Source organism: Strigops habroptila, chromosome 5 (assembly GCF_004027225.2).
Source record: "Strigops habroptila isolate Jane chromosome 5, bStrHab1.2.pri, whole genome shotgun sequence".
NCBI lineage: Eukaryota > Metazoa > Chordata > Aves > Psittaciformes > Psittacidae > Strigops > Strigops habroptila.
The window spans coordinates 77,400,617-77,428,131 of NC_044281.2; the positions used below are offsets into that span (position 1 = coordinate 77,400,617).

General features: G+C 37.8%; 1 protein-coding gene across 4 annotated transcripts in view; it reads left to right on the top strand.

The window, feature by feature from the left end:
- The window catches only part of WDR11 (WD repeat domain 11), a 47,149-nt gene extending 35,517 nt beyond the window's left edge, over positions 1–11,632 (top strand). For all 4 annotated transcript variants that reach the window (XM_030487239.1, XM_030487238.1, XM_030487240.1 and 1 more), the window contains exons 20-29: positions 134–242; positions 890–952; positions 2,538–2,603; positions 3,359–3,530; positions 3,791–3,886; positions 5,085–5,250; positions 6,173–6,270; positions 7,239–7,384; positions 8,192–8,271; positions 9,465–11,632. In XM_030487239.1, the coding sequence (XP_030343099.1) occupies positions 134–242; positions 890–952; positions 2,538–2,603; positions 3,359–3,530; positions 3,791–3,886; positions 5,085–5,250; positions 6,173–6,270; positions 7,239–7,384; positions 8,192–8,271; positions 9,465–9,622 (1,154 nt within the window). In that variant the 3' untranslated portion in view covers positions 9,623–11,632. The remainder of the gene's footprint in view (positions 1–133; positions 243–889; positions 953–2,537; positions 2,604–3,358; positions 3,531–3,790; positions 3,887–5,084; positions 5,251–6,172; positions 6,271–7,238; positions 7,385–8,191; positions 8,272–9,464) is intronic.
- The last annotated feature ends 15,883 nt before the right edge of the window (positions 11,633–27,515 follow it).

Here is a 27,515-nt window from a genome sequence, read left to right on the forward strand (position 1 = left end):
TTTGTATATGAAAAGACTGTGATTTATGATTTTCCTCTGGTGCTTGAAAACAAGGTGGTACATTTTATGGTTACTGAACACAGTGTTATTGCACATTAGCCACTCAAAAATGAATCTTTTCCTTTTATTTCAGAACCTGCATGGTGCCCCTATCTGCTTGTTCCAAGGGCTTCATTAGCTTTAAAAGCATTCTTGTTACATCAGCCATGGAATGAGAAATATTCTCTAGATATTATAAACACGTAAGAAGAAATATGTATCTATATGTAAAATATTACTACTGTTTCTAATCCTGCATCTTTTGTTAGTCTTTCTGTGAAAATAACTGTTAGACATATAAGTTTCCACACTCTTTGGGACAGTCAAGAAAATAATAGCTTCACTATTTATTACTAAAAATAGTTAAAAGAAACAGCTTTAAGGTCAAGTATTTTATTTATTTTGACTTTCAGTAGAACTTGGCTATTGAAAATTGCTCTCTAAGGTACTGGCAAGGTTTTTGTGTCTGTTACAGGTTATATTACTTCAGAGAACAACTGTGTGTTCTCTTTGTTCAAGAAGTTAATGTAAGAATAGTCAGAGGTGGTTCCTAAAGTGTAATTGAAAGTGATAGTCTGACTGATAGCTCAATAGGCCTGGCTGTACTTTTAGGGAGCTGTGCTTCACATCATAGCTGGAGCACCTTTTTGTATCCTTTATTGTGTTTGTGTACTGTTGGCGGTCACATATCAATGGGCTTGGCATTGGCATTTTCATTAAATTCAAGGTTCATGAATAAAAGTGGGAAATGAAATATTGGTGGCACTGACTGAAGTTGAGAGAAAGCAAAACAAGTATATATATAGAGAGAGGAAACCTTTTTACTTCTTTTTTTTCTTTTTTTATCCAGTGATTATCCAGAGAATGAAAATATTAAAAACCTCCTTCAAGAGCAGTTGAATTCATTGTCCAAGTAAGAATTTTCCTTATTAATATTTGAGTAAGCTAGGGAATTCGGGGAAGGCAAAAAATCTGAAATTGTGGCAGTTAACAACTTAATGTAGAAAGAATGCTTTTTGCCTCTCTAAAGATAAGCTTGAGTAATGACAGCTTTTATTTTAAACACAGTTAAGTTTTATTGTTATGTAACTCTTCAAGGTGGTGCTTTATTCATTTTATTGAAGATATTAATTTTTTTCTATTTTTTCTAATTAAAAATACACCATAATACAATCTGAACTACATATTTTTGTCAAATAAGCAAACTGTCTCACAATAGTTTGTTAAATGTTGACTCAACACTCAATATGCATTGTGCTGAATATATAAAGTGAATATATAAAGTAGTGGCTGACAAGAAGAGTTTGAAAGACACTGATTAGGGTTAGTACGTAGTTTGTAACTGCCCACTGAGCATTCATAATTTTTTGGCAGTACTTCTCAATGATGTGTCATTCTTTGATGTTGGTCCAGACTTCATTGGACACTGCTACTTAAATACTCCAAGGTTTGTTACAATATTTAAGCTCTGAGGAAGAAAAGACAATCAATTTATTGAAGATATACTTCAAGAGTAATGTTCACGCACATTGCTCTGCTTACATGGAAAGGAGATTTTGGTATTCTATTTAAACTATGAAAAGGCACGGTTGAATGTGGCTTTGAGCAACTTGGTCTAGTGGAAGGTGTCCCTGCCCATGACATGGGGTTGGAACTGGACGAGCTTTAAGGTCCCTTCCAACCCAATCCATTCTGTGATTCTATGATATTTAGGGATAGTAAACAGAAGGTTTTCCATTTTCCTTATGTTTTTTCGTTTAGTAGGATGGAATATATTTTCATGTACATATCTATACACATTTATATATTTTTATACATATATTATAAATATATATTTTTTAAAAAATATAAATCTCTCTATATAAAATATATATTAAAATATCTATATAGAATTTATATAAAATATTTTATATAAAATATATTTTAGATAAAATAATTGTTTATAAAATATATGTTTTATTTATAAATATATATTTTTATACATATATTATTACATTTATATACATTTATATGCATTTATGTACATATTAATTTAGTAGGATGGAACATATTTTTATCCAGCCTGAAATATGTAGAAAACCTAAATTCATTCAGGTGGGTCTCTTATGCTATGGCACTACAGAGTTGCAATTTGTAGTTGAATTAATCTTGTAATTTGTAGAATCACTGCAGACTAATCTATTGCTTTGTGTACACCCTTGTGGTTGTTCCCTTTATTACATGGATAAGGGTTCCTGGTGGACTCACTATTTGTATTTAAACTGAGTGACATGCCTATTGAGATCAGTTATATTCCAAATTATGTATACTTCCTGTAGTAATTGTTTTGATAGATGCATTTTTTTTCATTTCAGAAAGGAAATTGTGTATTTTTGGGTTTGATTTTTATTTCAATTTATTGGTGATACATCCTATTTGGGTTCAAAACCAACCAACAAAAACACTCGCACAGCATTTTACAGGTTGTTCGTGGCCTTCTCTTTGTCTCTTTTTTGCAGTGACATAAAGAAACTTTTGCTTGATCCAGATTTTACTCTCTTGCAAAGATGTCTCCTAGTTGCCAGGTAATAAAGATTCAGATAAGTATATCGAATGTTTCCTGGTAAGTCTAGATCCTATTAATGCGTATAAATGTGCTGATGTTTAAGTACTCAACTAACTCTCTTTTAACTCAGTCCAATTCCTAAACCACTTATCTGTGTCTTAGAGTGTTTTCAGGACTGAGAATGGCAATGTTACCTTACTGAAACAGTTTTATTTGCTTGCTGGATGCAGGGAGCTTCCTTGAGTCTTGGCAGTACTTTGACAAATACAGTTCTCCTGTCTTCATTACATTTAGATTTACAATGCCCAAAAATTCAGAACTTCACAGCACACAATAGAGTATGCAAACAGGGGAAGGTCTGTTTTTTATTTCAGATGTATTTGTTCTGTGTTGTTCTGCCTAAACTGTAGCTTATTTTAGTCTGTCTATATTCAGGGATGTTTTTCAAACTTAGCAACTTTCTTGTAGTTGAAAGAGCACATTAGTGATTAAGTGTAAAATAATAATGAAATACTAATTTCCACATATTTATATGCTGAACATTCACTGAGTTTAAATGCTGTCGTAACAATCTTCTGCACAGCCTCTTACTTATCTGGCTTGTTGGCTGTCATTCCATAACCTTGTCTTGTAGTTTGTCCCATTGATAATGCAAAGTACTTGTGCACACAAGAATGCATGGTCCTTGTAGAAAGATATTTTAACTGTATAATATTTTTATGTGGCATATAAAAAATACAAACATATTACATGTCCTGATTTGCGTCTTCTCAGACTGTATGGGGATGAATCTGAACTGCATTTCTGGACTGTTGCTGCCCACTATCTGCACAGCTTATCCCTGGAAAAGCCAGCGAAACCAATAGACACAGCTATCCTTCAAGAACAGTTGGTTAATCCCTTGGATATATGCTATGACATACTGTGTGAAAATCACTACTTCCAGGTATTTTGAGGAATTAGAAAATATATTTAATAACAACATCATCAACACAATAAATGCTCAGCATTGTAATCTTATTTGTTAGCTTTTCCCTCTATGTATTTCACTGCTATTAGTAACATACTACTGGATTAAATCACTCGTTATTATTTAAAATTAAGGGGTGTTCCAAAAACTCTCAAAATACTTCCACATCTTCAAAATGCTTGGTTTTATTTCCTGTGGCAGTCTTACATTTCAAGTATTTTTCCTTCTTCATGCAGAAATTTCAACTTGAAAGGGTAAATCTCCAGGAAGTGAAGAGATCAACATATGATCATACCAGGAAATGTGCTGATCAACTTCTTCTCTTGGGCCAGGTTTGTGGGTAATATTTGAATTTTTTATTCTTCTTTGTTTATTTTATGTACTTATCCTATGCAAGTAAAGCTTTGTCTAACTTGTTTCATACTTTTATTCACCCAGTGCACAGTTTTTGCTGTCTTAATATGTTATTACACTGCAGATGCTATGTAGTGGCACAGTATATGGTAGTAGTTGTTGTTACCTGCTTCAGACTATTTCATTTTCATGGGAACCCTAAAAAAAATCCTTTTAGGTAACAAAGGATGTACCTAAGCTTTTGGCAGATCTGTACTGAGCAGTAAGACACTGTACAGAGCTGCTTGCTGACACCCTGTACAGTATAGCTCATGAGCTGTTCCCTGCAAATGCAGGTGTGCTGCATCCATTTCCAAAAATAACTTTGGTATTGCTGGCTTGAACTTAATTGATTTCTATGTCACTTTGCATTTGAGCATGTCAACACGTGTTACCAGTAAAAGGTGCCAGAAATACTTAATCTGTAGATAGTAAGTTTAAAATACCAGTTTCTTGAACTTCTAAAATGCCAGCTTATTGAATCACTGGATTTTAATATGTATTTAATGTGGCTTGTCATTATTTCTGTAATTATCTAAGCCTTCAGTTCAATTGACCTCACCAAATTGACCAATCTAGAAGTTAGGCACCTCATTTTAGTAACAGGCAGAGGTGACATGCCTGCAGTGATTCATTCCATTTGGAGACAGGTGTCTGCAGGCAGCGTAATGAGCCCCACTGATTAGGTGCTCAGCTGTAGCTAATGTTTTAAATGGATGAGGTCTACCTTTGTTTTAAAATCGTAGGAATTGAATCAGCCCTTGAGATCCTGGCCAGTTTCTGCATCTTTACAATTTTATTTCTTCTCTGCCTATTTTAAATGCTTCTCTTCCTTTTATAACTCTGCAAAAGTATATGTAAACAAGGAAATAAATATTCTCTCCTAGAAATATTGGTCTGTGATTAAACATTATATTCATGACGGGGTTTTAAATGCTATCCTACTACAGATGTTTAATTGAAATAGAATCCTAATTATTACTATGCTGGTAGATATTTTTGCACTGTAGTTTAGAATAACTTTCATTGTTATTTGTTCCACATCTCAAAAAGGGTAAAAATATGAAGACTTTTAAACAAAAGTGAATATGTTGTGGTCAAAGTTTTATTTATTTATTTTTTTGTTCCTCTTGCCAGACTGACAGAGCAGTGCAGCTGCTGTTAGAAACAAGTTCAGAGAATGCACACTATTACTGCGATTCGCTCAAAGCTTGCTTGGTCACAACTGTCACCTCATCAGGTCCATCTCAAAGTACCATTAAACTGGTAGCAACGAACATGATAGCCAATGGAAAGCTTGCAGGTAAAATACAACTTGAATTTTCCATTTGCTTATAAACCAGTAATTCTGATCATTATTAAGGCTGCTAATGGAGATGGGAGAGGAGAAAGTCCTGCTGTAATAGATCTTATATGTTGCATATGTAATAGCATGTACTATCTAAAGTAGTTGACACAAAAATAATCAGTAACTCAGTTGTAAAGTTCAACTTGGTTTGATTCATTTTCATTGGAAAACATATTTCTGAAGTAATTCTCTTAGCAATTGTTTGCACAAAAAAAGGCTGAGCACATAGAACTTTGTATTTTCCATTTTTCTAATGAAAGAATTAATTAAAAATTGGTGTCTTCAGTAATAACTGAAGTTTAAATATGAACTTCATTTCCTTTCGAGTTCAGAACTTGCTTCAAAAAGTGTGTCTTCTGACAGACACAGCTTAATTTTGCTTAATGCAGAAGATGTTCACCATATGATGATTGACTGAAATACCTAAAGACATGCAGAAAAGTACAAATGTCTGTACTTGCCTGGAAAAAATATTTTCCATTCTGTGGACAAGTAACAGTTCACTGTTAATAAGTACACTATGGACAACGTTAAATTACAATAAAGGATTAGTTATGAGATCTGTTTATATGATTTACAAACATCACTATCTCTTTATGATGAGAAGTCCAGTGAACCCTTTGTCTTTTGTATTTAGGACAAAGATAAATGAGAGGTTTGTGAGGTCTTTCTAAGCTCTGTGGCCCCGGAAAAAGATATAATAACTGACAGCCAGGTTATATGGAGAGCAAGGTGGTAGAAATTAGGGGTTTTCAGCATCTTCATGTGCAAAGAAGGATATAGTGATCATTTTCTGGGGAGGAATGATCTGCTCACACTTACAGTGCAACTCTTTTTTTCCTTTAACTTATTATATAGTGTGCTTTTTATTTTCCAGAGGGTGTACAGTTACTGTGTCTGATCGACAAGGCTGCTGATGCCTGTCGTTACTTGCAAACTTACGGCGAATGGAATCGTGCAGCGTGGCTTGCAAAGGTCTGCAATTTCCCCATTTTCAGTTTGCTAACAGAAATGACCTACTTAGTATATGGAGGTGTGAAGGCTGATGAGGATGCTAAAGTTCTGCAAAGTTAGAAGCCTAAAAAACAATTTGAAATATCATCATCAGTTCTTTCCATGTGTTAAGCTTTAAAAAGCCAATCCATTCAGTAAGTGTTGGCAGGTTCTTCTTCAGCCTTTTAACTACAGAGGTCTGACTTTGTTGTCCAAATGACAGGTTTGGGGCCTAATAATGGTTGGAATACTTCGTTTTCCAGTTTTTGAGCAGTGTTTTATGAAGTTGCATACAGCTACAGCAGTACAGAGTTCCTAATAAACTACAAAAAACCTCATTCCTTGAAGTGAAAAAGTAATTTGGCAGTGACGTGCTGAGCTCCAGGTAGCCTGTGTGCTGATTTTAAAGTTAGCACCAACCACAGAAATTTACATTAATTTCTGTTTTGGTATGCAGACATCAATACAGTAAAAGTATCTAGACACAGCATTAATTCTCCGAATTAAAATGGACAGGAGTGAGTAAGCATGATCTTTCTGTATCTAAGTAAATTTTCTGTTAAGTTTCCTGTAGAAAGTATGGGAAAAAGTCATGCTCAGATTTTGTAAACGAGTGAATCCCGCTCATAAGGCCAAAAGTACTTACTTTTCTGAAGTCTTCAGTAAAGGAGAAAGATTTCTAGCTTCTTGATGCTTGGGCTTTTAGAAAAGCCTTGCGGTCAAAATAATGTTAATCACACGTAAATCTGGAGTGACCTGAGTGGAGTATTTTTATACCTATATATTTCTAATTTTCCTTTATATCAGATTAATTCAGGGATAAGTGTACTTTTTTATAACAAAACTGGTGATTTCAGGTGCTTTTACTGCTGCCCAAAGAGAAACAGAAGCAGAATGCTCCCTTTAGTTAGCAGCTGAGAATTCATCACTGTCTTTCCCATTTTATAAAGGTCCGTCTGAATTCAGAGGAGTGTGCCGATGTGTTAAAGCGCTGGGTAGATCACCTTTGCTCTCCACAAGTCAACCAGAAGTCCAAAGCCATCCTTGTCCTCTTGTCACTTGGATGCTTTACAAAAGTTGCAGAGATGTTGCACAGGTAAAGATGAAACAGTGCAATCTGTATTTTCTCTTGGCCAAAGTTGTATTTAAGCATTTATAATATAGGGAGGAAGGAGGTCTGCAGTTTCTGACATTTGTTTCTATTTTACCATATTTTTCTTTAATTAACTCAACAGTGCCTCATTTCTGTGTTCTGGAACCGATGTTACTGTTGCAATTTCAGGAAATACACTTGCATGTAAATTTACTGCAGTCTTTAAGTTTGCTAGCACCCCATTGACCAAGCAGTAATAATGTATAATAACTATGATTATTTTTGAGTTGAGACTTGATCTTTATAAGTTTTGCATCAAATGTCAGTTCCTTAAGGGCAGGGAGAAAGGGGAGATGTAAGAACTTGGGGAGAAGGCAGTGCCAGACTAATGGGTGCATGAGCAGCACAAGACAGGACATGGGAGAGATATGACCTGTTCCTACATACAGCCTGGGAGCAGGGTAGCAGCATTCACTGACATGAGGAAAGCACTCAGCACTGTTGTGATGTAGTGAATCCTTAAGGATTGTGAAGCATGAAGGTGCAGAGAGCAAAGTACAGCAACATTGAAAAATGAGAGCAGCGTGTGCTGTGGGAGCGTGAACATGTACCATAGCGGCTGCTAAATGGTGATAGTGTTTAACCTTGATGATGATCAGCCTTGTTCAGCCCTCAGTGCAGAGGAGATTTGCCACTCCAGACCTAGGTGCAAAGTTTTAGAAAGCCTGTGTGCAAGTGTTTTGATGCAATGTCCTGGAATACTTTTCTGTTTTGTGTCCTAACATTCTCTTTTCTTTTTCCATTTACCAGTATGAGGTACTTTGATAGAGCAGCTTTATTTGTTGAAGCTTGTCTGAAGTACGGGGCATTTGAAGTTAATGATGATACAAATATCCTTTTTTTGAAATGCTATTTTTACATCTCTGTATCATTCACAGTGAGTATGCATGATCCAATGTTAGATGAATTCATCTGCACAGGAATAGGAGTTCCTACTTTTATTTTCCAGGTTATGTAGTTTGAAGGAAGTGTGAGGAAACAAGTGAAAAGGAGTCATTTGCATAAATCCATAACGTTACCTCCTCTTGGTGCTCTGTAAGACCTGTGGCACGGGAAAACAAACTAAAAGTGAAAAAAGAATCATAAGAGAGGAAAAAATGGATCATAAAAAGTTCTTTGCAAAGCTTTGAAATTATTACTGCAGCCCATGTAGTGAAATCATAGAATCATAGAATGGTTTGGGTTGGAAAGGACCTTAAGATCATCCAGTTCCAACCCCCTGCCATGGGCAGGGTTGCCTCACACTAGACCATGTCGCCCAAGGCTCTGTCCAGCCTGGCCTTGAACACTGCCAGGGATCTGTGGTTCACTACTTTTAAACACTGTATCTCAGGTTAAAAATAATCCCTTCATTGGACCCCTACCTCAGCATAGTATTGTAGTGATTGAAGTCCTTCATGGAGGAGTCCGTTCTGAGGCAATGAAAACAAAAAAAAGTCCAAGATCAGATGAGCTGAAAATGTCATTAGTATTTTAAAAAGTATCTGAAGTATCACTACAGTCTGCACATCTAGCCTGGAAACTGCATAGTTGCTCTGACTTTTGTATGCAGTAAATAATAATGCATGTGTAAATACTATCTGATAGTATTTTATAGAGCCATCACTGCTATCAACTTGTAAATAAAAGAAGCCACTAATAAGCCATGTAGATAACTCCAGATCTAATTAACACTTGTAGTATGTAGTATGACCTTGTAGTCATACTTGTAGTATGACCTTCTTAATTTCTTTGGCAAGTTATGACATGGTATTATGGTAGGTAGTTATGAATGTCTGAAATGTATCTGGTTTAGTTTATAGCACTCTGCATATTGCCTGATAAATGCGAATATGCATTCAGTAGTAGAATTTAAAGCAACTTTTGTCTTTATTTGTGCTGTAAAATACTGGATTAGCACAATTGGCAGTAATGTTCAGCATTTTCAGCTGGGGAGAGCGAAGGAGTGAGAATAAAAAACAAAACAAATACAGAGTTTTTTCATTTTGCTACTAATTTGTGTTTTTCTTAATGCTTCATTCACGTAAATTGATCCATGCTGTATATGCAGATTATGCCAGAAGCTTGAAGTTGCTGGGCTTTAAACAGGGAGCTCTTCTCTTCGCCTCAAAAGCAGGGGAAAGTGGTAAAGAGTTACTGACTGAGCTCAAAGAGCCTAAAGAAGAAGTGACACAAGAATAAGAATTTTATGTTTCTGAGGAGATCTGGGTTGTCTGTTGGACTGAGATTCCACTGTGTGAAAGTACATTTTTCTCTCGGATCACTGTAATAGCTGATATGTGTGATTTGAGCAAATATTGTTAAATGTGGGTGGAGGCGAGATTAAGAACTGTTTCATGTTTGGTTTTGTGTTGAAGTTGTCTTCACTTTCACGAGAGGGGAAAGAAGCCCATGATAAAATTATACAAGAATATTTCCAACTTTTTCAGCTATAGCAGAAATCAGATTGAAAAATGTGCTGAAAGAGTTCTATACCTGTGTAAAAGTCTAGTCCATTTATGTCTCAAAATCAAATCTTTATAGTTCTTTACTACTCTTGTATTTATATGTATAAATGATTCAATCTGTACTATAGAAATATAAATATATTTAAAGATTAAACGTAGATCCCAAAACACAAAAAAGTTCTTTCCTAGAACATTGTGTTTTCTCAATCCAATTTTTCTGCTTAAAATTACTGTTATGTTAAATCAGTTCAATGTACGTCATTTTTGTAAGTGTCTGGAATGGAATCTTTAACAGGTTTACTTATGAAACATTCCAAAAATCCATGAAACATCCTGGTTTTTCAATTAAAGTCTTGTTATATTCTGTATTATTCTCAAATGTGCACTCCCTGCACACTTTAGGGACTAAATCCTGCCTTGTGTTGTCTAGTGGATGGGAGAAGATCCTACCTCAAAAGCAGCAAGGTAGGCTTCTGCAGAATATTCAGGAGACTTATGCTGTCTCCACAGTTAACTGTTCTGTTTCTTATTTGAATGTGTGATTAACCGTGGGTAGAAAAGCCCAAATGCTGGCTTCTTAATTAGCTACTTTTTATGCTAACACGTCTTATGGTCCAGATACTTAAGGATGCCACCAATAATGTATTTTCTCTTTTTTGTGCCAGTATTTAGGTATTCGTTTGCATTATTGTTTCTTATGTCACATATATCTTTTCTATTTATTACTGATTGACTGAGAAATTTCACAGCTGAGGAGTGGATGCTGATGTTAAATCCCCCTTGTAAATTGAAGATTATGGCATGTGAAAATTAGTCTTGGCTAAAAAATAAAACTATTTTTTTAAACCAAGTTGTTGGAGCTACTGAAGTTTAGTATGCAGTAGTGAAGAGTCATATCATGTAAAAGGTCTTTCATTTGGGTGTAATTCGTGGCTTGTCTACCTAAAGTCATAGTGCATTGGATTCTCCTTATGTTTGGGTATTTGTGGATACATATTCTACACTCCTTCCTAGAGGAGCACCAGCTTCAGGACATCTTTAACTCCGTAAACCTTTTAGTTCATATCTAAAATAGCATTTCTGATAAAAGTTGAAGTTAGACTTTTCAATAATGATGTTTTTTATACAAATTGAAAATGGGAGTTTCATTGCTCTAAACAGAAAAGCGTTTTAACTGCAGTGTATCTTACTTCTTCTTGCCACATCTTACATATCATAAAATACTTTCTGCTCAATGTAGTACAAAAAACACTTACGTAGTGACTTTAGCTAGGAAAAAAAAGATGCAGTGAGGTTTGCCTTAAGTATCAACTGGTGAGCAGCAGAATTAAGAAAATTAATTGTCATTAATAATGTCCTAAATTCTGGCTCACACGGATTACTACAGCACTCCTCAATTCCTACTCTTGTTTTCGGTAGCAGTACTCATGGACAAGGTTACTACATAGTTAATGTAAACACTCAAAACTTGTTCTTTGAGAGATCACATAGAATTGTTTTCAGTGGGTCTCTTGGAAAAAAATCTGCTTTAATATATAGTTGGATTTATAAATGTTTTTAAAAGAAACACATTGCAAAGGCCTTTTAATACTGAATGTTTCTATAAACTTACGTGTGAAGGTTGCAGAATATTGTGTGGCATTCCCAAATGAAACCTTTGTGATGAATGGATAGTGTAAAAGTGATTGAAAAGTTCATTTAGTTAATAATGTAGTCACAATAAATAAAAAACCTTTAAAATCTCTGCATGTCTTGGTTTCATACAAAAATGTCATCTGTTGCACTGGGATTGAATGCTCATTGTGTAATTGTTGTTATTTTGCCTTCAGGACTGGAACAATGCTCAGGGCTGGTTTTAGTACATAAAGTGCTTATGCTTTATACACGCTAGTCACATTTTCCATATTAGTACCAATGCAACACTGGGTTTGAGGAGTATTAATTCCCAAGCTTAACTAGCAAACGTAAAATTTTTACAAGTCAATCAGAGCAGGACATTGTCTGCACTTCCTGATTTTTAAAAGCACAGAAATAAGTAATGAAAGAAAATAATTTCCTTTCTGTTTTCATGCTACCCCGCAGGCAATAATACAAGACTTTTCCTTGCTTCTCAGCTGATGCCAGCAAGCATTTCACATCCTGGTTTTGTCTAGTAGGCAGGTATTACATTTACATGAGGAAGATGTGGACCTGTTGGAGTGAGTCCAGAGGAGACCATGAAGATGTTCTGAGGGTTGGAGCAGCAAACCTCTGGAGAGGGTTGGAACTAGATGGGCTTTAAGGTCCTTTCCAACCCAAACCAGTCTGGGATTCTCAGAAATATGAAATGCATTCAGCGATGCTCAATGTCAGTGAAGTCTTGCTTTTTCTCTTCCTAGTTTGTGTAAAGTTCCTCTTGACTCTTCAGATGCTTTTGTCACTTCGGCTTAGAAGTTGTTTAAAAAAATACAGATAACTGACTGATATATAATTGGCTTATACAGAATGAAATGTGAGAAGTTTCTCACTTGTATGTTTGAAGGACAAGCAGGAGAGTTTGGAACATTTAAAGTAAGTGAACCAAATAAATTTTGAAGTTTCCAATAGATATGATTTTAACTCCTTTAAATCCTTTAGAGAATTCCTTCCTCAAACCACTGTGAATAGTTCAAGTGGCAATGGAAGTTTATAATCTGTATTTTCCAGGTTTTGCATTTTAAAGCTGCTGTCAGTGAAGTCTGTAATGCAGCCATATTTCTGGAACCTTTGTCTGACCGTTGTTGGCAATGAAGAAATAGTAGAATTGGATTTTCAAGCCAGTGTATAGAGATTCTTTATCCTCTTATCTTTGAACATGAATCTTATATTAATTAAGCATGATGTTTGATTGTTGGAGCAGATTATTCAGTAGCTATTTCAAGATTCACTTGCAGAAGGCCAGGTCCTCTATCCATAAATGAGGAGGTTTTTGGACATTGCAGTGGTCTAGGTGAAGAACTTCTAGATAGAGGATGTCTAACAACATAACTAGTGATGGTCATCCCTTTCATTATATCATATGCATCATTTTGGACTTGTATGACTGACAAAAACCCATGCATACAATTAAGTCTGAAGGGATGGAGGAGTTGTCTTCATTTCAGTGAAGCATTCTGAAATTTGTACATCTGTGTGAAGCTTATTCAGTCTTAGAGACATGTTCTTTCTAGATCTGTGAGTTCACATTCAACTAGTGAGTAGTTTTACAACCTGAGAGAAACTTATGGTAATTATTCTCATGGGACTCCTGTGGTAGTACCTAATCTTAAAAGCAGTTATTTTTTTCAATTCCTGATATGATTCTTAAGGTAAGTCCAAATTGTTTTAGTTTTATGATAACGAATTTTACTTGTTCTAGCTGTAGTTAAAAGACTAGAAAGTAATCTAGGGTGAGGCATCCCTGCCTGTGGCAGGGGGTTGGAACTGGATGATCTTAAGCTTAAGGTCCTTTCCAACCCAAACCATTTTATGATTCTATGAAAATAGTCTAGCAGCTTAGTTTCAATGTAAGCAAGCCCTAATTAGAGCTTTAATTAGAGCATGATGTGCCTCACAATAAAGGCAATATCGGTAGATTAATCATACTGATTAACAGTGTCTAAAATTGCCAAATTTGGATCAATTTCTGAAGTATTTCTCCAGAAATGGTTATATATTGTGTGTGCTTACATATATACACACACATGCACACGCATATATATACACATATGCATATATTTGATTTAGGGGGAATAATCTATGGAAAATGACAAAACGAATTACTTTATTGCAGTGTAAAAATTATTAGTACTGTGTTGCAAATTTATAATTTACTTCCATTAAAATGCAAACAGTTTGCGAATTTAGAGACTTTGCAGCCAGATAGAGACATGTATTATACATCAAGAGAACCTGGTCCAGAATGTTAATATGTTCAGTGTCTGAGTAAACCTAAGAGATGATATTTTGCAGCAGTTGACCCTAGAGACAGAAAACAAGGATGATCACAGCTTGTTTAATGGGAAATGGGTTGGGTTTGCAAAATGTAGCGGAAAATATATCATGCAAATATATTTGAAATAGAGCATCTAGGTTATTTTTTAATTATTTTTGAAAGCTCTGTAATTTCTTTGTGTTTAGCTTGTTCGTTTGTTTTAAGATTTAAATAGCTTTTTAGCTTGGACATAATTGTGGAAGAAAAATGCGTATACTCGAAGGGAACCAACATACTCAAAATGCAATTGCAGAAGGTAAGTGGTGCCCCCCTATGCCTGCTGGAGGAAGGGAAGCTTAAGTTTGATTTCAGCCTTGAAAATCTTAGATAAGCAATTACATGATACTAGGTTTATTTCCATTATATTAATTGAAATTGTTGTATCCCTTTCCTAACATAAACTTCTCCCTCCATCTTCCTACTTTTTTCTTCTTATGTGTTAATGCAGCAGCAGCAGGAGGAGGAATCACAGATGATGGGAGTTTGTGATTACACATTATAGAATGGCTTCTGAGCAGTGCAGCAGATGATACAAGTAAATCGAGGTTGTCTGTTAGACTCCAAACTCAGGAGGTGGCAAAGAGAAGGATGTTTAAACCATACTCGATGGTTTTCTTTCTGGGAATGTGATCCATAAGTTGAAAATACTTTTTTACCCCATGTCGTTGTCACCACTGCTTCATTTAGCAAATGCTGCCTAGAGTTCAGTGCAGTTCCCAGTGACAAACTCCAGTTCAGTGACTGCTTTCCAGAGGGTTACTGAGCGATAGTATTACGTAGTGTTCAAACCAAATGACAACAGGTGCTTTAAAAAAACCCCTAGTGTTTTGTCATTACTTTTCACTCTACTGTAGGAGGAGATAATAGAGTTATATTAGACTTGTCTAGCTCCTATTTCACTTGCTGTCACTAATAAGAAGCTATAGGCAACAAATTTCAGTTGCAAAAGGATGTTCATCTGTGCTTCTTTTTGTGAGTGGTCATTTTCTTTCAGACACTGGTGTCATTTTGGTGACCCTTTGAAAAGGTTTTTCTCAGTATTGTTTGTGAATGAAATTTTACAGTAGCTTGTAAGAAGCAGGCATAGATCTTAACTAAATAAAAAGAACCATGCACAGCGTGTGGCTTTACAGATCGCAGTTCCTTGTAGTATAATACGTAGTATTTGTGATTCCCTCTTGGTGAAGCTTCTAGCCTTTCACAGTGATGCTTTCTCATCACTGATGGTTGCAGAATCTAGAGTGTCACTTATACAAAGGCAAAGGTTACTGTATTTCTACATGCCTGTCTTTTCTGAGTGTATTTTTCAGTTACCATCTCCAAGGTTGTTCCAGTACACTGGGCTATTAGGAAGACTTTCAGATTCTCTTCTTCATTCTGGTATGGCATCTCTAACCGCAGTATGAACAAAAGGTGTTAGGTGTCTCTCCAGAAGGTAGACTGGTTCCCTTGGAGAACTTGTAAAACATGGTCCCTGTGTTATCTGGGAGTCAGAACAACTCTTCAAACATTTTTCACCACAAAGTGCAGTATAGATCATCCAGGTTTGGAAATATAATACTAGTTTTTCTAATTCTGCTATTAAACTTTCTAAAATATTGACTAATTTCAGCACATTTCCAAATGCTCAGGGTATTCTACTACTGACATAGATTTATTTGTTTTGTTTTAATATGCCAGATAATGGTTATTGTCTAATACCCGTGTTCTCTTATTTGAAGTCTCTACATCTGATGCTTATTTAAGCACATTTCTTTTTACCTTTTTGTTTTCTGTCTCTAGTCATGCTTAATATAAGTAGCAAATGAATCTGGTATTTTGTGTTACTTGCAGAACTAGTATCTCATGTTTATATCCAAGCTATGTCAGAAAGTTTTGGTGATGGTCTCCATACAAGGCATCTTCTCCAGGCTCTGTATCTCATCTGAATTTACTGTGTAACTCTTTTCTCTCGCTTCAGCTCTACCATTATCTTATGTTACAAAACACTAACAAGATTGCTGCTGCAGGTATCATTTCCCGAGAACCACAGCTTTGATCACATCACTGTGCACTGTGCACTCCTTATTCACCACATCAAAAAGTTGGTCTTATCTTCCAGGCTCAGTTCTCAGGACTCCACCTCTGAACACTTGTTTTGATTTTTGTGGTGTTTTCTGGTGTTTTCTTATATTCGGGAGAGAGGGTTTTTTTCTGTCTTTCTTTTCCCCTTCATTTACAAAGAAGCTGTTTTTCAGAGGAAGAGCAAAGTATGAAGTTATGTATGGATGAATGGCAGCAAAATTACCCTGGCTGGGAATAGGCTGTTCTGTTTTAGTTCTGCCTCCGTGCTACCCTTCCATTTTTGCTTTTTTTCCTACTACTAAGCCATGATACTGAAGCACAGAAATTCCAGCAGTAAATGAAACAAAGCAACCACCGCCTAAGCCAAGTTGGAGCTGTAGCATGGTGCTATGGTAATAAAAGCTCTGGTCTATGCTGGGGAAATGAAGGAGAAGGGGAGGAGGAGGAGATGCAAACCTGGTTATATCAGGAGCACCATTGCCTGCTTTGCCTTTCTCCCCACCTTGGTTTGCTCTGTTTCTGCTGACGAAGCTACTCTGTCATTACCACAGTGTTTAGTTCTGTACATACAAGAGAGGGTATTTCAGTACTCATAACCTTCAGCTCTAAAATACAAGACTTCCAAGATCACAGTGACTTACTCCATCAGTCGTGTTCCGCACTGTCCGTTGCACTGTAGATTTACAAGTTTTCTCATAATCTGAGCTAAAAGAAACTCTCTTTATCCTTTTTAGTCAGAACAGATTTTATGCAATCTTCTTGAGCAATTTTCTTTTGCTGTGGCTCCTTCATGAACTTGTTTGTGCACTACTTACTGGTTTGGTAAGCAGCCACCTTTCTGTTGCAGAGGAAAATGGCCCTAGGAACAGCAGGATATGTATGAAAGCAATGGACCTAGTATTTGGAGAACAACTGGGGTGTCTGGGGATGGAAAATATGAGTTATTAAATAATAAGTTAATTTTTCCACTTTAAGAGAATTTGCCTGAGAAAATACTTGCAAAGAAGCTGTTTTGCATTAATTTCTGGGTGATAGGGGCATCCTGAGCACTGGTACACAGCTATGAATACAACAGCTTTACACTCCTTTTTGCACAGGATTTCCACTCCTTGTCCTGCCAGAGGAAGTATCTTTGAAACCAGAGAATTATGCATGTCAAGAGCCATATGAACATAAGTTCATATTTTGAGAATAATTTGATCTTTCCTCCTAATCAGAAGCACCTTTACAACTTCTGAATTATTTTTGGCCTTTGCCAACTGAAAACAAAGTCAGAAAGTCTTTTCTAGGCCTCTCGGGATGGCAAGGCATGTTTTTTCTTATTAAAGAGGTCAGTGGCTTTTGACCTTCTCTTACTATGTACCTGTTGCTCTGCTCCCTGGTTTGGGGCTGGAGACAAGCGGGGCTGAGCTACGCTTTTGGCTGGAGAGAGGAGACTTGGCAGAGTTGCCCTGGTTGGAAGGGTTTCAACCTAAAGCCGAAGCTGAAGGTTTCTCTGAGCATCCACACCTCTGCTGACCAAGAACACCCTGATGTTACTCTGCAATTTCTCCTGAACAAGTTGAGATAAGCCAGTTCTCTTGGATGTAAATAGTATTAATTAGTCTTTTTCCCTTGACTGATAGAAGAATTCCCCCAAAAGCATTTCCTGTTCTGTTCTTAATTCTTTAAATAATCTGGCATATCTTTACAGCACTTTGGCCATATCTATCTAATGTCTTTTCCATGAAGAAAGGAGAGTGCACTGTCCGTCCTCTCAGTTAGAAGCTAAGTTTGGTTGCGCAAACACAGGGCTAAGTCAGTCCCTGGTGGGCTGGGTCAGTAAATGATGTGCTCCCGTGCCCATGTTCACTTCCCTCGCACCCATGCTCTTTTTGCTTTTGTGCTGGTGCTTGTATGGCAGAGTCACAAGAGAGACCCGGAGGCTGAACTGGCTGGAAAATAGCAGGGTTGGTTTGCTTAAAGTTGTCTTTGTGGGGTTTCTAGATTAACATTTTGCTGGATAAGTTCCCTGGCCTGGTTCACCGTGCACTTACTAAGGCACAGAGAGGTGAGTGCAGATGTGAGGGTCTGGAGTTTGGATAGCCTGCTTTGAAACCTCTGGGGAGAAAGAAATATGTGAGGGGTTTGGTTTTGATTTTGAATTACAAACTTTGACTTGCAACATCTGTATTTGAAGTTACCAACACAATCATGTGCACTGGAGGTAGCACACATCAAGTGTTCATGGTGTGTACCATCAGTAGCTGGAAAACGTTAAGTCATTAAAAAAAAGAAAATGTAAGCCCAAAATACAAGCAACACCCCCAAACTAAAACCAAACAAAACCAAACCCTAAGGTATGAAGTTGCAAATATCCAAGACTCTTCTATCTTACCATGTTCTTATTTCAGTAATTTCTTGCATCTGACATTTTAATTGTTATCTACAGTAACTGAAGTATTGTATCTTGGCTTCTAGTTGTTTGCATACAACACATAGAACAACTGCTTAATCTGGAGTACTTGTTTGCAATTTTCTTAATTCCTGACAACCCAGAAGTTTTATTTCCATGACTGTTTTGCAATTCATCACCATTTACTTTCTGCTTTTTATATCTTGCACAACTAAATAGCAGTTGCTGCATGCAAAACCACTGTACAAAGCAGCTCATTCTTCCTTCATTTGGGAAAAGAAGGCAGACATAGCCATTTTTCCAAACTGGAACAAAATTGAGTGTTTTCTTTCTCCCTTCCCTCTAGAAAAATAGTTCTTGCATACTTATCAAGCCAAAGAGACTTTTCTTTGTGAGTGTTTCTTCCAGCTCTATTCTGTGGTTTACCTCAGCATCTGCTTTCTTTTTCCACTCCACAAAGTTAAACCTGGTTTTAATTAAAAGCAAGCTGAAAGGCAGATTAATGCATTGCAAGAAAAAGCAACTTTGCTAATACGAAAACAGAGCAGGAAGGTAATTTGTCAGTGATCGCCTGGTCCTGATGTTTTCTGGTAGCAGCTTTTTCTCCCAGTAGGACTAAGCCAATGTGTAGGGGGCTTTACTATTATTCTATACCACAACCATCCCATCAAAAAGCCAAGACACGTTCTTCAAACTGAACTGAAATCATCTGTTTATCCTTCCTGACTGCTTTGCAGGCAAATTCCTTAGCCACAGAATTATTTGAGAAGTACATTTTTCTCTTTTCCGTTCTACCACATTTTCATTTTTGAACTGTTGAAATGTTTGTGTTTCTGTGAAATTCTGGTACTTTATGATAATATGGTATGGTACATGATATGGTGTGATATTATTATATACTTGTGTTATATATATCTTATGCTGTATACTGTGATAATATCTTATGGTATTATGACAAGGGGGAATGGCTTTAACCTGCCAGAGGGGAGATTGAGATGAGCTCTTAGGCAGAAGCTCTTCCCTGTGAGGGTGCTGAGGCGCTGGCACAGGGTGCCCAGAGAAGCTGTGGCTGCCCCATCCCTGGCAGTGTTCAAGGCCAGGTTGGACACAGGGGCTTGGAGCAACCTGCTCTAGTGGAAGGTGTCCCTGCCCGTGGCAGGGGGTTGGAACTGGATGAGCTTTAAGGTCCCTTCCAACCCAAACCAGTCTGGGATTCTATGTGACTTCAACTTTCAAACCCAATAGGTAGTGTGAAAGCAGTCTTAAATATTATCCCAAGCAGATCTCATAGGCAATCTATTTCTTAGTATTCCCCAGCTTTTATTCAAAGGAATGCTGTATGAGTTAAAGAATAACAGAAAAGGTAGACAGAATGAAAAAGAAAAACAAAACCACAGTATGAGGAGTGCAAATCAATGAATGAAGAAATGCTAAGAGTGGACGGGAGAAATGAAGGAGGAGATCAGACTCCTCAGGAGAGGAGAGAAATGTGCACAGATTCTGTATGCGGAATAACATGGACATTTTTTCTGTAAACTGAAGTCACAGATCTCATCTTCTACCACATGAAGGCAGCGGAAAGGTAGGGTTCCTTGATTTCTGAGCCATAGATGGAAAATCTCCAAGGTGGGCAATGGCACTGGTCTGTGATTCACCTGACTGTGGCTGCAGTAGAAAGTCAAGGCAGAAAACCAGCTGCTCTGCTTCTCATGTGAGCAACTGAGCGTTTACCTTCTTATATACACACTAGAGATAAGTTTATAACTTTTAAACTTGCTGTTTTCTTGCTGGATATCTCCCTAGAAGAGCCTTCAAATGCACATCAATACCGGCATATATCTATTCTTAGTATTTATTTTGTTACTGTTGTCATTATTATTATTGTTATTAATAATTTTCTTCCTTACTCCATTCACTAAGCTGTCCTGAGCACTTTCCCTCTTCAACTTCGGTTTTCCCCTAAACCTAAAACTCCTTCTCCATCCCTTCGGGGTTTAAACAAGTCACCATTAACAGCCTTCATAAACGTGGTTTGTTCATTCAAATCCTCGAAGGAGAGTTTCCAGCTCCTGCAGGAGAGGGCAGCAGAGATCAGCAAATGGAGAGGCGTGGAGGACCCTTGTACTGTGAAATAACGTGAACCAAAGGGTTGGGTTTTTAACTTCCTTACATTCAGTCCTTAAAGAGTGGCAGCTCCAAGGCACCAGCCAAGCAGGAGCAATCATCTCAGTTATGGATTTCAGTGTCATTTTAGAAATAACTACAGACTGGAAAGGAAAGAAGGAAATTCAGAGTATCCAGTTTTCTTATGAGGCAGTAAGAAGCAGGAACTAGGGATGTTGTTAAACACGAGGCCACACCTCACCTGAAATCTGTTTTCATTTGGCAAGTGAGAAATGCTTGAAAACGCATTAATAAATCTGATTTAAAACATTGTTTTGCATCTAATGCAGAAAGGGCAGGGTTTGCTTTAAAACGCAGTAGCTGACAGTAGTCAAGTCAAGTTCAGTTTACTTCTGTGTTGTTTATTTACAATAAAGGGGAGATATGCTTTCTAGAAAGTGCTGAGAGTAGATCTGATACACACAAATTACAGCAAGTATATCTTATGTTCAAGTGACAGCCATAAAATGTGTCTGCATTTACCTGGAGGATGAGGGCATGCTTGTGCCAATAATCCACAGTAAACTGCTGGCAGCATTCCTGTGTACCAGCAGAGATCACAGTAGCTTATTTTGTGTGTGTCTGTGTAGGAAGAAGAAAGGAGCAGAGAAAATTTACGACAGGAAAAGTTCTCTGTGATGGTTTTCAAAGATATATATCTCAGCGCTTGCTGGAATGGGTGTTTCTGGTGAGCACTGAATTGTTGCCTGCGAATTTGAGTATGATTTTAGCATATTTAAGTAAACTAAAAAGTACAATGAGCACAAGCAACCAGAGGCACTGATGCATTTTGGACAAACACATATGATAAAATAATCTTCTGTTATTGTTATTAAAGATTATTAACTTCTTGTATCACACACTGAATACTCCTGTCGGCTTCAGGGCATCCCGTTTGGAGGAAACCAAACTGAACTGTCATGGTGCTTAAAGCCCTGTGTGAGATAGTTCTGTGCCCAGAGCAGTTTTAGTTCAGCAGGAACCAATTCCTGCATTTTCATCTGTAAAAGAACAGTTGTGGGGTTTTTTGATAGAAACATCTAATATTTTTAACTAGTGACAAGAGCCTGTGGCAGTGCTGATTATTGAGGTCCAGCTCCACAAAAGACATGGTTTTGTTTGAACCCTGTGTGTATCTCTGTGGAGATTTAGGTGGTTGACAGGTACAGGGAGGTTTGCTCTTGTGCTTAAAGCAAAGCATCTCACTTGCTATATGTATTTCTTCAGCTAACATGGTCAAAAGTGGTAGGGAAACAAGGGGAGTGATAAATCTGATGTTGAAAGGACTGTCCCCTTTACCCTGACAGCACTTCCAAGGAGCTTGTGCCACCCTCTGACATCTCCAGAACCCCTTAATATCTTTTCCCTTTTCCTATTGTAGGCATATGACTTAGATGGGTTTGGGGACCACGAATGGTGTATTTGTACCTTGCACATCATTCCACCATTTGTCAGAGAAGATCATAGCTTATCAGGAAAAAACCACACTGAAAAACCTGAAGACACAAACTGTGCAGTATCTACAGAAGAAGGGTTTGCAACCAATGTGAAGGTAAGTGTTGGCTGATGCTTTCTTCAAATACAGAGGATTTTATGAAGCAAGGAATTCCATTTTAAAGCATAGACCTGCTCATGCCCTGAATCGAGGGATTTAAGAAAGGATTATATAGAAGAAGCTCATAGTCCTTATTGAATTGGCCCCCTCCCAGCTTTTAGTTCACTAAGGGATCCTGTTTGGTGTTTGCCCAAGGGACCAGGGGATGGAGGTATGTAAGAGCATCACTTGTCTGAGGGAGGGCTGGTTTCTGTGGCTGTTGGCTGGAGCTGGTCCAATGGGGAGGGAGGCAAGGTGTCCCCTTTCCCCATGGGTTTGGGGATAGATTTGTCTCTGATCTTGGGAGCTTTGGACTTGTTCACCCAGTGGTTTGAGGAGGTAGTAAGATGCTCGGAGTAGTGAGTGTTGCTGAGTCTTTCACTTGCACATCTAGCCTGAAGCCAGCTCAGACTCACAGCAGTTGCACCCCAGGAGAGTGATAAATCGCTTACATAAATAAAGATGATGCAAACACTGGCAATGTCACAACTCCCTCCAAAAAACAATTCTGGGTTCGCTGGTGCAGTCTGTGCTTCGCTCTCCTGTTATAAGAGGTCTGAGAAATGAATTTCCCTCTCCCAGAAGCAAAGTTGGGCTGCTGCTGGCGGAGCTGCATCGGTTCCCCTGATCTGTGCTCACAGGTTAGGGGGTTTTGGCATTTACCCTCATATGAATCAGGAATCTTTGCTCTGAAAGAGTCCATTTCATTTTATGTTTAAAATATCTATTTCTCATGGCTTCTTGCTCTGTCAGGGAGAATTTCTAAAGAGGCTTTTTGGCAGATTTATTCACAGGTAAGAGTAAATGTCACAGTTCATTCTGGAAAGGCCAGAAAGCTCACAAAGACAAGCAGCCTGATTAACAAACAGTTTACTGAGACTTCCACAAAACTAATTAAACCAAGCCTGAACACTGTACCTAATGTTTGATGCACGGACGCTTGAACTCTGTGCCTAGTACATGCACACGCTGCATGGGACTGCAAGTTGTGTCTCTGCAGAACAGTCCGGATGATGGCGAAACACTGGGAGAGCTGGGGTTAGCAGTAGGACTGCAGATAGGGCATCAGGGCAGTTTCCCAGCATCAGCAGTGGTAAGAAATGGAAGCTACGGAATGGTTTTGCCTCCTGATTTTGCCTGTTCAGTCTCTGTGTCTCTAAGCCTATGGCAGAGCAAGCTGAAGCAGTTTCTCTAGGGCTTAAAATAACTTTCATCTTTGTTCTCCAGCCCTCATCATGATAGATATTCAGAGCAAGGCTGATAATTGAACATCTTGTCTCTTTAGGCAGCCTTCTGACAGGGTCTATGCATGTAAGATGTGTGTAGTTTTTTGTAGTGCAGTGCCACTATGTGATGCTTTGCATTATAAAGTCATGGGAATGACTACCAAATTCTGGACCCACCCATATACACTGGCATAACATTCAGAATACTGAGAGTCAGCACAATGAAAAAAAAGAAAGAAGAAAATAAAAGAAAAATCTGCTAATATTTCTATCCTGCGTATATTTCTGAAGTTACTAGAGTAAGAATATTTTTCACAGTAATTAAATGTCACTTTTAGAGGGCTGCCTCTCTGTATATCAAGTACACATCTGTCTTCCAAATATAAAATTGGACTTGATGAGGAAAAAGGGGGGAAAAGCTCCAATTGTTTTGTTTTGAAATTTTAGCAATGACATAGGTTTGTAGAGATGTTTGACTAGCTATGCAACTGTTAAAAACATTTAAAATACATCCACAAAATTATCCATGATGAGTATGTCCTTTTGCCATATAAAATTTTTAGTAAAAACTTACGTCAAAGCCATCTTTATCATAGAATCATAGAATCACAGATTGGTTTGGGTAGAAAAAAAACTAAAGATCATCTAGCTGCAACTCCCTGCTATGAGCAGGGACACCTCACACTAAACCATTTCGCCCAAAGCTCTGTCCAACACTGCCAGGGATGGAGCATTTACCACTTCCCTGGGCAACCTGTGCCAGTGCCTCAGCACCCTCACAGTAAAGAACTTCTTCCTTATATCTAACCTGAACTTCCCCTGTTTAAATTTGAATCCATTACCCCTTGTCCTATCACTACAGTCTAAGGAGTAAGTAATCAGTAGGAAAGAACCATTGCAGATGGATGATGGTTCATGCAATCAGTAACTAAGGAGTAAGTAGTCAGTAGGAAATAACCATCGTGCATGGATTGGAGCGTTTTCCTGGGACAACTATTGGCACATCATGCAATACCAAGGGACTCCACTCTTCGGGGCCTTGTAGCAATATTGCTATTGAGGAAAAGAGCACTTTGGAGATCTTTGCAAGTGTATTTATTTGTTGGTCCAAAGCTTCTTACCCAGTACATAGAAGGTGACAGGGTAATTTAAGATATATTCAACCTTGTTTATATTAAAAAGCACATGTTTTTTCCCCACTAATACGAACCAAACCCAACATTTATGAATCAGGGCTATGGCAGGGATTGAATATTGCTTTGCTCCAGGAGTTGCTATCATCCTTGGGTAAGTGCCAAGATAAGCACGACTGGAGCAAAGGACAGTGACAGTTTTAATGTTGTGCATCTCGTGCATCTCGGAAACTATTCTAGCTGGAAAGAATGGAGGAATCCCCATGCAGATCTTCATTTGTTTTCTTTATACTATAGCATCTCATGTGCCACGAGTAAGAAATAGGTAATTTCAGTTTTAATCACATGTATTTCTGACAGTTTTTCAAGATCCAGTTTGTTGCTGTTCATTTATTTTACTCACTGGTTTTTTATTTCTAAGAGGAACTGGCTTTCTGCTAGCATATCTTCCCCATCCTTTTCCTGTTTCAGTGTCTTCTAAACCATAACATGTTTTCACAGAGGAATGACTTATGCTGAAAGGTTCAATTCCCTCCAAAATCTTTCCTTCTTTTCCCATCTCTGTAGGGTTTCTCCCTGCCAACTCTTTTCTCTAGTTCCTTGCTGCTTACGTAGGTAACTTTTGAAGATGGTTTTCTTGTCAGTGACTCTGTGGCAGAGGATTTTATAGCAGTAATTATGTCAGAATGAATACTTTGTTGGGATTAAAGGTTTCAATTAATGTTCTTTTGGTTTTGTCTTTTTAAAAATGCTGCTGTTTAATCTTGTCCTCCAAACTTTTAATTATTTAAAACTTTCCTCTCTTTTTTTTTTGACCAGCAGTGTTACAGGTTCTCTATGGGAGTCCAGTGCAGGATTCAGTAATAAAACTGAGTGAAGAGTTAATTGCTTGGGCTCAATCTCAAACTATTGTCTGTCCTCTGACTCAATAGCTAAAATCCTTAAAATGAGATAGATGATGGTAGCAGTTGCATTCATGAGGTGAATAATCTCCAAGAGAGCTTTTCATATTCAGAGTGATGCATCTTCAGGATGTAACTGAGCATAGCTTTTCTGAAGCCGATTGTATACCAGCTGAGGATCTGCCCAAAGATTTCTGATGTACCACTCCTTCACTGAATTCATTCATGTTAAGTTTTTCACACAGAGAAAAAAAACAAAGACCAGCAAAGCAAGTTCATATTTGCTTTGTAGAAAAGAGTTGGATTCTTTTCTGCAACTTTGGCAGGTTCCAATTCATCTCTGGCAGTAATTATTCGGAGAAAAGATGGATTCTGCATGAGAGAGAAAATACGCATAATTCCCAGGGAGTCTTGACAGTCTGTGCAATTAAACTGATTTCTGACATCTCCGGACAGTGGGAAAGGATAGAAATGAAGTTCGTATTTGATATACATGAATTCCTAAGGTAGAAAAGACAGCTTGTCTTCTGAGATGTTATGTGATTCTGCATCTGCCCCATGGTTGCTGGTTAGGCAGGAGGTCATCACTTAGATGCCCTCTCTAGATGGAGAGTCTCATTTAAAATTACATCTTCTGCTAAAAAACCCACGTGCTGTGTTTAAACATTGAATTAGTCCAGCTTCAGCTTCTAGCCGTCCATCATGAAGTCGACCTGACGGTGTTTCTGTATGTCAAAGCTGGAGAGCTGCTGGATGTCAGCCAGGTCTGAGCCCCAGCATAAGGCTGATGGCTCCTTAGTGCTGCATTATTGGGGTTCCTCAGCTCCCAGCTCAGAGCAGGCTTGCTTTCTGCTGTTCTATCATGTGAGCACAGTGGGATGTATACATGCCCCACGGTTTTCACTGCTGTCTCCCCCGAGTTCCACAGTTTAATCATTGCCTACTGAAGTTCTTCTCAAAGGGCTGTTTTCTAAGACAATGCGTGAAGCGAAATTCAGCATCTCTGGTGCCTTTGTGTAACAGAGTTATTTGATTTCTTTTGAAGACCCCTGCAGAAACACTGAATGTGAGTTTTGCCAAATGGCTTGCTGATCTCCTTCCCACTTAGAAGGGCTTTCATGAAAGCATCGTTTTATCAATGCCTGTCGGAATGCTGAATGCAGATTTTATTGTGATCAGGTTTCAGTTTCTGAAAATCATTTCTGAACTTCTCAGCGGTAGTGATGACTTCAGCAAACGCTTTCATCAAGAAGTCTTTTGTAATATCAGGCAAGTTACCTGCCCAAAGCAGAAAAATCCAGACATGGATACGCTAAAAATATTTCCTATGCTGCTAATTGATGTAAGGTGATCGCTCTAATATGTCCTTAGTCACACATTCTGGTGACATTTCTAGACATAAATCATAGCTTGATCTCTTTATTTTTTTAATGGGCTTCAGTGGTTATAAAGTAAGCTAAATTCATGTCTATAACATTGCTCTCCATTTCTGTGTGGTCTCCTAGAATGATGATCAGAGGCAGGCAACCTTCGCTGCTCCCTTCTATGAGGCAGCAAATTAGCTGCATGTTCAACACAGCTGGTCATGGAATAAAACAGACTTTCCAGTGGCAGTTGTGACTGACATCTATAAGGAATATGATTCACTTCAAATATTGTTTACAGACTGCTTAATGGAGAGTCTAAAGTGCATTTGGCATGACGCGGCAAGGACTCACTTTGTTCCTTGCTATCAAGTGAAAACCAGAGCATGAATTCAAATTGAGTGGAAACACTGTAGAATCATTAGTGTTTGTTGATGGATTTGTTTATTGGTTTGGTTTTTTTAAAGCAGAAGCTGTCATTTCTTCCTGCCAGTAAATCATCATCACTTATTAGCTATCATATTTTCATGTTAGGTATTAAGCAGAATCTTTTTACCATGACCGTCTTCCAAATTAAACTTTAAGATTCCAGGAAAATTGCAACAAATGTTTTAACTCAGTCAGATGTGAAGCTTATGGAAGAGGAAAGTTGCTCTTACTAAGCCTTCGCTCCAGAATTATACCTTATTGCAAGAGGAAACAGAAACAATCTCTCCTGTCAGGGATGTCCGTACTGTACTGTGAGGTTTCCCAGTTATTATGGTAGCTGCAATATTGGGGGATGATGTTTGCCAT